Source organism: Dendronephthya gigantea, unplaced genomic scaffold (assembly GCF_004324835.1).
Source record: "Dendronephthya gigantea isolate DGI-Jeju-01 unplaced genomic scaffold, DenGig_1.0 000058F, whole genome shotgun sequence".
NCBI classification, from domain to species: Eukaryota; Metazoa; Cnidaria; class Anthozoa; order Malacalcyonacea; family Nephtheidae; genus Dendronephthya; species Dendronephthya gigantea.
In genome coordinates this window covers 110,875-122,624 of record NW_021163068.1, presented here as the reverse complement: position 1 = coordinate 122,624, position 11,750 = coordinate 110,875, and the positions used below count along the sequence as shown (strand labels likewise).

At 37.4% G+C, this 11,750-nt stretch overlaps 1 protein-coding gene across 1 annotated transcript; it reads left to right on the top strand.

Annotated features, from left to right (window-relative positions):
- The first annotated feature begins 494 nt into the window (after positions 1-494).
- On the top strand, positions 495-11,485 carry LOC114529902 (exportin-2-like). Its single transcript, XM_028551471.1, is given in 33 exon segments — positions 495-728; positions 1,602-1,747; positions 2,058-2,103; positions 2,190-2,245; positions 2,353-2,418; positions 2,511-2,590; positions 2,819-2,909; positions 2,985-3,092; positions 3,277-3,369; positions 3,780-3,872; positions 4,062-4,136; positions 4,687-4,816; positions 5,050-5,115; positions 5,209-5,318; positions 5,681-5,773; positions 6,145-6,229; positions 6,351-6,412; positions 6,696-6,832; positions 6,994-7,097; positions 7,197-7,294; positions 7,914-7,972; positions 8,279-8,367; positions 8,571-8,693; positions 8,791-8,870; positions 9,018-9,115; positions 9,526-9,611; positions 9,910-9,991; positions 10,068-10,116; positions 10,201-10,295; positions 10,668-10,765; positions 10,855-10,908; positions 10,911-10,987; positions 11,372-11,485. Coding segments are annotated over 33 exon segments (2,934 nt in total). The 5' UTR covers positions 495-637.
- The last annotated feature ends 265 nt before the right edge of the window (positions 11,486-11,750 follow it).

Here is an 11,750-nt window from a genome sequence, read left to right as displayed (position 1 = left end):
TTCGTGATCATTCAAGTTTTTGTTTGCTGAAACTAGGCAATGTTTCTAAGACTTTTGAATGGTCAACTTGCAAGCCTTGGTTGTTATTAAAAATTGCACTACTGAATACCTATGTCCTTTGGAATAACCTGCATACCTGAGCCTGGATAAGTTTGAGCAGATCTCAGTACACAGGCACACCAAATAATTACCACATTCAATAGACCAGGAGGTTCAGTCTAGCTAGATTTGAGCATATTTGATTAAAATATTTGCATATACGGCCATACGACCTGGATACCAAATTGAGTACTGCCACGTGATAGATGCGTGACATATAAGATAAATAAATGAAGATATACCACAGTACATTGGGCCTGAAGAAAAAACGATTTTGTGAAAACGGTCTCTTCGGTCTCTTTGATGAGTTTGTGTTAATTTTTCCCAGAGCTCTCTGCAACGCGCCACCGTCAGATGGGATCTGGACTGCAGGCACATCACATGGCGCGCGATTCGGGAAGAGAAATTTGAAATCAACTTCGATCACTTCAAACTGATATATTTTGAATTATTTTGAATTGACATCGCAGCGTTTTAAAGATAACGAAGGATACTTCATCGTGGTTCATTCTTGTTGTGAGAACAACTCGTTGCAAGTATGAATTTCGAAGCAAACGCCCAGAACTTGCAAGTGCTTGCCGGTAGATTACAGGAAACCCTTAGCTCGGAAGATCAACTCAGAAGAGACGGTAAGATATTTTGAGCGGGTTTTTCGTCCGGATTGCTTTGTTTGAAGGTTTCTAGAAGAGGAACTGTTTATTACTTGAGAGCGTGTTGAATCCGTGAAGGAAAGCTAAATACCATCACAATATAATGTTCAGACTAGAAATTACTCAAATTAGGGGTTATTTCTACATTTAGTGTCTAATAGGAGTATTTAGCAGACACATTATTTACTTAATCGGCAAGATTTAAAAATTATTTGTCATAATTCGTTATTTGTCTTAATCGTTGTTAATTGAACAGTGTTTGAAATATTTTCAAATTACCACCAAAATATAATTAGCATAATTATGCGGGATATTTCTATTTAGCATAATTATGCTGAATATAATTTTCAGGCATGTTTGGGCATGGTCCAAAATTAACATATAGTCTTTGACCTATTTTGGTTGAAAATACTTAGAAATTTCCACATATTGTTGACCTGTCAAATTCCAATGCAAAACAGTGAAGCATTAAGTTTATATCCGATGATTAAGTTGTTAAAATTTAATAAAAAGTTCCGAAGGGATTTTGTGTTGGTAAAACCAGGATGATTTTTCAAGTGCTACCTTTGATGGAAGATATTCAGCCTGTGTTAGCATGCTTTCGAGTGATTCATTCAGAATCATCAGGGCATGTTAGGCATAATGGTTAGGTATTTAGCATCTGACAGAAATATATTTGTATTATGATAAAATAATCTGGAAATATTGACAATTTATAATAAACAATTTCGAGAAGTTTGAGTAGATTATTGAACAGAGAAACGTCTCCCTAACTCCCATGGAATGATCTTTATTTTATATCTTTATGCCAATATTTTGTATCAAATTCTAATATTATTTATTTGCTTTCAGCTGAGAAGTTTCTTCAAACAATAGAAGGCAATAGTAATTACTCATTGCTCTTGCTTCATATTGTTGAGAATGGTTCGTTTGACAGCATGATCCGGTTGGCAGCGGCCATCACGTTCAAGAATTTTGTGAAACGACAGTGGCGCGTGGTTAGTTTGAATATACTGTGAATTATATAGTTTGGTAGTTTGTTCATCAAATTGACTGAATAATCAAATAATTTGTTACTTTCTGTTAAAAAATATTGATTATAGAATATATCAGTTAAACTGAGCGAAAATCATTTCTGGTTATTTCAAAAGCATAACCAAAACTGATTCCAACAGCGTTACTTAAATAAATGCTTAGGACTAAAAGATGTTCCATGTATATTATGCATCCTTACATCCTTAACATACACACAGTACATCCTTACAATCAAGTACAGTAAAGGTGGTTAAAAACAGTCTTATTCTTCAGGTTGATGGTGATCCTAACAAAATAACACAAGAAGACAGGGAAAGCAGTATGTTTTTTTAAATATGTTACCTAATTTCTCATTTCTTTTCCCATTTCTCTCATGTGGAAGTTTATTATTCTCTTTGTTTCCAGTTAAAGTTTTGATAATTGACTTGATGTTGAAGAGTCCACCGCAGTTACAAAGCCAGGTAAACGTCAGGGTAATCATTTAACCCATTAGCAGAAATATGTTTATTTCACCTCATCTCCCCTGGCAAAATTGTTTTAAACATTCCACGCTTTTGTTTCCAATCAGTTGAGTGACGCTGTCAGTATCATTGGCAGAGAAGATTTTCCAAGAAAATGGCCAAATCTACTACCAGTAAGAATGCAACCTAACTACAGGGAGTTGGATGTGTTAATAGCAATACTCAATGCTCTAAGAAAAGGGAGAATTTTTTATTCTTTCTGTAGGAAATGGTTAAAAAATTTGGCTCCGGAGACTTCCATATCATCAATGGTGTCTTGAAAACTGCTCATTCCTTGTTCAAAAGGTTTGTCTAAATAGGTTAATTTTAATTTTGTACACAGAAAAAAACTTGGACAATTTTTTTCATATTTGCACTAAACATTGTTGTACAAAAGTAAACACATTCATTTTGCCATGACATTGTGGTATTTGCTTTTTGAGAGTAGAAATAATGTTATTTCAAAGAATATGCTATTTCTATCATGTCTGTCCTTTTCCAATGCAAACTTGAACTTTAGCTTTGCTATTCCAGGTACCGCCATGAATTCAAGTCCCAAGAGCTTTGGGAAGAAATTAAAATTGTTTTGGATGGATTTGCAAAGCCGATAACAGAATTACTTCAGGTGTGTGCTAGCTTTCACTCCCACATTTTTCCAAGAGTGGTAAAGATATTAAAACATGCTTTCTCCTCAACATAGTCAACAATGGATCTTGCAAATCAGCACAGCAACGATCCAGAATCACTGAAAGTTTTGTTCAGTTCTTTGACAGTGATCTGCAAGATTTTCTACAGTTTAAACTCACAGGTAAGTGTAACCCCCATTCAGATATGCCCTATTTTTGGGTATATCCTTGATACAGGCGGCATATATGTTCAGAAAAGTGTATACTTATTACTGAGAATAGGGGAAAGTAGACCAATTCTCTTGGCCTATGTAATCCACAATATCGCTCCAGCCGGTATTGAGATCATCTTACGTCTTGTCATAGGACCTTCCGGAGTATTTTGAAGATAATATGGAGGTGTGGATGAAACATTTCTTGGTCATATTAACCACGGACAATAAACTATTAAAAACAGAGGTAAGAGCTTTTGGATTGCGTAGCGAAACAGTAATTTAAAAAAAAAAGCCGTAAGACGTAAATTACAGTTGTACACATTTTGAAAATTTGATATTTTAGCTTGTGTTAAAATAAAAACCCCCCAAAAATCCTGGCTTGCCAGTCCCTTATCCTTAGACCACACTTTTGCTCTGAAATTTTTGGTTTTCCCGCCAAACCTCTGTCATACGATTTGATTGGTCCAACAAATGTTTGTGACATTATCTTCACCTGAAGTAAATCTCGATAATATTTGCGTCCCCCCATATGAAAATAAGAATATCCTTGGTCTTCGCGGCCATTTCTGGCTCAGTTAGGCTCTTTCTGGGCGCTTTTGACGTGAAAACACAAACGTTTCTTGCAATCACCGTGATACGCGAACTTCTTTGCAGGACGACGACGAAGCGGGTCCACTTGAATTGATTAAATCACAAATATGCGATAATGTCTCGATGTACGCTCAAAAATATGACGAGGAATTTCAGGTATGGAAATTTGAAAAAAATCCCTGCCTATTGTAGCCACGTGTACCTTTTAGAAACTCGTTTTTCATTCAGTTGAGCTGATCGAGCGGCTGATTCCTACAAACTGAGGCTGTCTGGTTAGATCTACAGTAATAATGACTTTCCACTGTTAAGAACTGTTCATGAGTGTAACATAACTAACTTTTTCAGCCTTACCTACCTGGATTTGTTAGTGCAATATGGAACTTGCTCACCACGATTGAAAATAGAGTGAAATATGACTTGGTTTGTATTATTGCATACTTTTCAATTTGTTTCCTCCTAAGATATTTGAACAGGTTTTTATTTCCTAATTTCCTAAATGAAATTGACAAAAATATTCCGAACTTTGGTGAGACGTTCGTGAATGGCAAAAATCAAGATTTCGTAATGTAGCTTCATTATGAAATTATCTTTTTCATTGCAAAATCATCAATTCAAACGTGCATCTGTGTAGAAGTTTTTTGCTTGCTGTCTTTTTCTTTCGCCACACTCGACGTATAACCACACAAACTGGTTTTAAAATCGTTTACCAGTTCTGTTTTTAGCGTTGTGGCAGATTAACGCTGTTTCTTTGAGTGGATCCTGAGTTTTGCTTCGTAACTCTTGGTCTAATTACGAAACATACAATAATTAAAGAAAGTTCATAGTGGGACCCACAAATTTTAATTTCTGGGAATTCCTGATCCCCAAACAAGCAAATAAGCCATCCTGGTATAGTTTAAAAGCGACTCCTTATAAAATTATATTCTACGCCTAAATGGTTTTATTCCACGCATTTTCTGCTTTTATTTAGCTTGTCAGCAACGCAATCCAATTCTTAACGTCCGTGTGTGAGAGATCTCACTACAAGGGCCTGTTTGAAGATCAAAGCAATCTGCAAAGCATTTGCGAAAAAGTTATAGTGCCTAATATGGAATTCAGAGGTACAGTATGTTAGGGCCCGTTTACACTTTAAATGCGATTTTCGTCTTTCAGTAGATGTGAACGAGTGCCTAGTTACGAATGCTCTGATGTGTAAGAGCTCTTACTTGAACATCCACAACTAATTCACTCGTTCGCATCTATCAAAAGAAGAAAATCGCAGGCCTTTAGATGCGAAGAAAATCGCTGGAAGAATTGCAGGTGTTCGCAGATCTTAAATTCTTTCTATCATTAGATGCCGACGAGGAGGAATTTGAAGATAATCCTGAGGAATATATCAGGAGAGATATCGAGGGCTCAGGTGAGTTTTTACCCACTGAACTCGGTAATTACCGGAGTGATGGCTGCTGGTTAAAACGGCGTAATCGTTATCGAGTGATCGTTACGTTTTCAGATGTGGACACTCGCCGCCGCGCCGCTTGTGATTTTGTGCGTGGTTTGTGCAAATACTTTGAGGAACCCGTGACCGCGATCTTTTCACATTACGTCACAATGTTACTAGAGGTCAGTGGATAACTGAAGTGAGATCAATTTTCGCCACGAGAAGGAATATATTTATGCGGATTCTTTCTCTTCTACAAACTGGTTTCTTGAGTAAAACCTCGAGTTTCTAATTGTGGCTTTAGGTCTACAGAAACATACACAAAAATTATGCATGAAAAAAACATTTATGAAACTTATATTAAAAGTACATAAAAATGACACAGATCCTGCCTTTACTCCGTTTAGTTGGCCCTTAATGATAGACACTCGCTACACTGCATCAGTTTAGCATGTTTTTCCCTTTCTCTAGTTTCATTAGAAACAGAAGAAAGTAGAAAAGTTTTCCTAAAATTTTGAAAAAATGTGTTCTTCTCTTCCTCTAGCTTCACGCTGAAGATCCGGCCAGAAACTGGAAGAGCAAAGACTGTGCTATTTACTTGGTCACCTCGCTAGCTACGAAAAAACAAACTGCTAAAGTAATGTTTTCTCCACGCGCGCTTGCTCTCTATTCTTGATTGATTTCGTCAGTAAGCTCTACATATAGAGCTCTATATTTAGAGATTTCTTGCAAAATGGCATCAGCAACTTAATCCGCCATATTTTTGGCGGGAATTCTGTACGATCGGTTTCTGCAAAGCCTCAAACTCTAGACACGTTCCAATGTTAGTTCTTGGTTAATATAGGGGGGGGACACTCCAAAGAACACTCCAAACTACAGTGATTCTTTCAACACGTATACCTGAAGTAAATGCACTAAGGTCTTCGTAGAGGCCAGGACCTTAGTCACTCGTGTTTTGGCGCTTTCTAATGATTGATACTGAGGCTAATCTTGGACTGTTTTCCTCAGCACGGAGCCACACAGGCCAGTGAACTGGTGAATTTAACCGATTTCTTCAACAATCAAATATTACCTGAACTCAAGAACCCTAACAGTAGGTATTTTTGGCGCAAATTATTTCAGCAGATGCTAGCTTTGTGCTTATGCCCACAGTGCCCTGGGTAATGATATCTTCACAGTATTGGGGTGTTCAAAATCTTCTTCAATCTCTTTAGTCGACTTGACTCCTGTGCTGAAAGCCGATTCTTTGAAATATGTAGCCGCTTTTAGAAATATGGTAAGCATTTAATTATATGAAGTTATTCCCACGGACCTCTAGGAAAAACAGATTAATGCAGTTAGAATGATACCCCTTACCTCTAGGAAGAACAGTTTAGAACTGATATAGAGCTATCCAGTATATAAATAAAGTTAGTTTAGTTTAGGTTTCCTCCTGTAGTAACACTGGATCAATAAGAGATGATCCTTACTGGATACCTAGGAAGATTTGTTGAATGTTTTAAGGTCTAGTTTGCCCTTAAAAACTTATATATATTTCCCTTTCTTCTATCCCATTCTAGCTCTCTCGTGAGATATTAATCGGATGTCTTCCTTATCTAATAAACTACTTAAAAGCTAAGTCCGTTGTGGTCCACACGTACGCCGCTTACGCCATCGAAAGAATATTTACTTTGAAAAATCCTGGTGGAGGAGCACCGTAAGTATATTATATGTGATGATTCACCGCAGATTTTTGATATTGGAAATCTTGCTGCAAACCTTCGTTTTCATCAGGATTTTTGTAAGAACACAAATTGCAGCATAAGAATTAAGAGTCGACCAAAGTATATACAGCACATGTATGTCAATTTGTTACAGAATCACTCGAGCAGAGGTGAAGCCAGTGTTGGAAGACTTGCTTTTGAATTTATTCAAAGCTTTGGAACTTCGTGGGTCTGAATTGAACGAGTATATGATGAAGGGTGTGTGACTGCTATTTTTCTATATCAATTTACTGCTATATCAATTTATTCCATCCATATAGAGGTCGATGTCTCACTGTCAAATGAAATGTTTTTCAGCAATAATGCGGACATTTTCAATGCTGCAAGATGATATGTCCCCGTACATGACACAATTACTCAGTCAACTTATCGCCAAGTTAGCAGCTGTCAGCAAGGTACTATTCGAGTATATTCATGTGTGATTTGTTCGTCATACGGAAAAATATCCAAAGTTAAAAAGGCCATCCAACAGGGAGTGAAAAACAGTAGAAATCCTAGCGTTTACCTGCGCGCCATAGGTTGGCTAACCATCAAGGAATTACTGGCCATAGTTTAATTAACCCTCGGGAACTACAGTCCATAGTTTAGTTTTTTCTATAAGTGTAGTAGTTTAGCTAACCTTCAACAAGGAACTCTGGGCTATAGTTCAGTTAACCCCCAAGGAATTCCAGGTTTTAGTTTAGATATACCAGAGGAATTTCAGAGTTTTTCGGAAAAGGGGAGTGCGGATATTGAGTGGAATAGCCTGTTGCCGCTTTGGTTCATCGATCTGATCTGATATTGTTTTTACTCTTTATACACAGTGTTTAATGAGCACACATCATTCTTCAGCATGGCGAAGGTTCAACGTTAGTACAGTCAGGAAGTTTTATACATTATAGCGTAGCTTAGAATGCAGTTTAGTGTAACTTTAGCGTTAGTATATTGTGCAGTTCATTTCGATATCCGGAGTTTGGACTCAATTCGAGGTTTAACGGTAACAAATTCGCATTTTTTCTATACACTACTTCTTAGAGTCCAAGCAGGCCACAGTTCAATCATTATCTCTTTGAATCACTTTCATGCGCTATACGGTATGTATATAATAGACCTTTGTACAGTGAATCTTAATTTGTGCGTCGTGCCCTGTATTTCTAGTACAGTATATCATGCACTTATTACTAGTCACTGATCTGATAAAACACTGAATATAGTGACTATACTTATAGTGCCCTGGAGTATACTGTCTGTACACTACAGTATACTACCTGTCAAGTTATTAGCCACTGATTTATTAAAGCACTGGATATAGCAATTATATATACACTACATGTAGTACTTAAAGCCACAACGTCGTTACTGCTTGAGTATATTGGGTTAATCCATATTTTTTTTTGTAGATTCACGGGGACAAGCAGTGAGAAACTAGGAGAATTTGAACATGGATTGTTTCCAATATTTACCGAAATTATTCAACGTGATGTTACAGGTACATAGGAGCAATATCTGCTTTATAATGCTATCTTCTTCGGCTTTTAAAATTTCCCTTTCATGGTTATCATCGTGGGAAGCAACGTAATCCTCCCCAGACGTCGAATAAGGATCATCTCCTATTGATCCAGTGTTACTACAGGGGAAACTAAACCTTCGATTTCCCTTCAGTTGTAAATGTTTTTCAAACCTTTTTTGCAGAGTTTCTTCCCTATGTCTTTCAAGTCTTGTCCCTTCTCCTGGAGCTTCGAAAAGATGAAGTACCAGCGTCGCATTTGGGCCTCTTTCCTTTCTTACTCTCAGCCGCCCCTTGGGAGAGACAAGGTGAGATTGCACGAGCTTCTTCACCAGGAAACAGCAGTTGTTAATTGAAAGTATTTTTTACGCAAATTTCTATGTTAACTCACTATGTATCCACCAGGTAATATTCCTCCAATGGTTCGACTTCTTCAAGCCTATATCAAGAAAGCTCCAGGAATGGTTACAGATGAACACAGACTGGTATTGCTAATGTTTTATTCCTACCTCATTCATATGACCCTTTCCTCTCCCTTGTTCATCCATGGCTACTACAAGGGAAAACCTAAATTAAACCTTCTATATGCCACGATCGAACACATTTCAAATTTCATTCGGCTTTGATTTCAGGGAGGATTGTTAGGAGTGTTTCAAAAGCTGATTGCCTCCAAGACAAACGACCATGAAGGATTTTACATATTAAACACTTTGGTGGAAACCGTGGATCAGTAAGTCCTTGGGCGAAAACCACTGATCTGTACAAAACTGGACCATTAATTGAGATCATTGGCGGCCATGTTGAATCGGCCGGCGTAAATTTGAGTGACTTTTTTGAGATGCCCAAAGAGATGCTATACGTTTCTAGTTGTCGGTAGAAATGGAAAGTGTTTTCAATTGAGATAATAGTTATCCTTGGCCTATTATTCTTTCTGATATTGCATGGAGAACTAATTTAGACCGTTAAACATAACCGCTATACACGTCATTACGGACATACACCTCATTATGACTGGCTTATAACGCTTCAAAACTTATATACTCGATATACTAAATAATACTCAAAAGATTTCATAACTTGTGTGGGTGGGAAATTTTCCTTAGTCGCCCCTTTGATTTGTACAATTTTTATTTCTCTCAGATCAGCTTTGGCGAGACATATGCAACAGATATTTATATTATTGTTTCAAAGATTAAGCAGTTCAAAGACCACTAAGTATGTAAAAGGTAAGGTAAAATTCGATCATGTAAGGCTTTTCTAGGCGAAGAAGATTAAAATTTAACACCACAGCCAGAAAGAGCGTTTTTGAATAAGTAAAATGTCAAAATTCATTGGAAAATGTTGTTAAATGCAAAAAATATATTCTTGCAAAAATTATATTCAGGTTTTGCGCGGAAAAAGATACAGATTACAGAATTTCGTTTCGTAATTCTGAGTTAAATTACTGATGTTAATAATATAAACTGATTTGACCCTTAACGTCTTGAAGAATTGAAATATATTTTTCTTTGATAAACCTTGTAGGCTTGTTGGTTTTTCTCTCTTTATACGCGACCAAGTATGGCGCTGCCACATTGGCAGAAATCGTTGATTCGCTGCAGAAAAAGTAAGGAATGGATTAGTTTCACTGATTGAAATTGTTTACGAAAAACGATTCTCACTTTGTTAAATAACGCTTTTAGATTGTTCGGGATGGTTTTGGAAAAATTATTCATCGCTGAAGTCCAGAAAGTAAGTATATACATTTGTTTTCAACTTTGTCGTCGCTATTCTTGTGATTGTTTTTGTTCAAAACCTGTGCGTGGTTGTTTATAGGTTTCTGGCAATACAGAGCGAAAGATATGTGCCGTTGGCATTACAAATATTTTAACACAATGTCCGGTCATGTTGTCGGAGTATAATAACTGCTGGTTAGTAGCTATATTATAACGTGAATTGTAGCCATGCTGATATAATTCGTCAAAGCTGGATTTGTAACCGTTCGAAATATAGTTGTTCCAGTCATATAGGGAAGTACGGGTTGTGTTTCCACCTGTGTAATTGTTAGCTGCTTGCAGTAAGCAGATTACCGAGAAAGCAAATCTCTGTTGCAAAACGTTGTTGTAGAGTTTCAAACTTTGTCTCTTCTCTTAAATATTTTAAGCATATATTTCGCGGGCAAACCAGTATGCGTTTGACGTGTTTGCTTCTGATTGGCGTTTTCTTGACCATCAGGAACACGACTACGTCACAGCGCAGACTTTCTCGTCAAGTCTCACGAGTATCTTCATGTTTTCATCTAGGGCGCCTCTGTTGACTGCGCTCCTTAAGGTGTTTGAATTACCTGAAGACACGTCCACGCCTGATGACGAACACTTTATTGAAATAGAAGACACGCCTGGTATGTTTTGATTGGTCAATGTTGAACAAAACATCCAGGCTACGAAAGAGAGTTCAGTAGTGTGAAATGTCCTCAACTTCTGTTTTAAGGTTATCAAGCAGCTTACTGTCAACTGGCCTTTGCTGGCTCAACAGATCACGATCCTTTTCAACTACAATTCCTGATGCAAAGATCTATCTTGCGCAATGTTTAAATAAACTCTCAACTGCTCACCCAGGAAAAGTAAGGTTTTGTCTGTGTTTCTTAAGGAATAACTGACAGCAGTTCTCAAATGTTAATCAGTTCGTTTTGTACTGTAGATTTCAAACCGTAATCTCAAAGCTGCAAGCTCTGAGTAACCTATAGGGGCAGCTTTAACAATGTTTATTGGAGTCGACCTTTAAGGCCATGTTACACGGTGCAATTTTTCTTGCAACTTGTAATCCAATTCTACTTTTAAGAGGTGTAAATTAGTGAAGAGTCTTCATATGTAAGTGTAAGAAACGCCATGGAGTGTAATAAAGACAAAAGTTTGGTAGTTACCAAATTTACATCTCTCAAAAGAGGAATCGCATTGCAAGTTGCTGGAAAAATTGCACCGTGTAACAGGGCCTTTACCATTCCTAGGTTACACCGATGATAAAATCCAGTTACCACCAGATGCTTAGCAGTCTCGAGAAGTATTCACAGCCGCAGGAGTTGCACTGTCCTAGCGAAGCGGACAATGTGTCGTGCGTTTAACGAGAAGATATTCCGTGCTACCGCTTGAAAAGTTCGTGGTCACGTGTAGGAAAAACGTGCAGGCGAATCCGACGTCTCGTGTTCTAGATAGATAGATGGCAGTATCGTAAAATATGCTAAAGGTGGCGGTTCATCTCAGATCTTAATATAGTTTCCAAAAAGACTGCCATTCTAAAAGCGCGGGAAAAACTCCTGGGCTAAAGATTACCATAAAACCATTATAAGTTTTATTTCTTTCACACCCAAGTGATGGCGAATGCTTAGG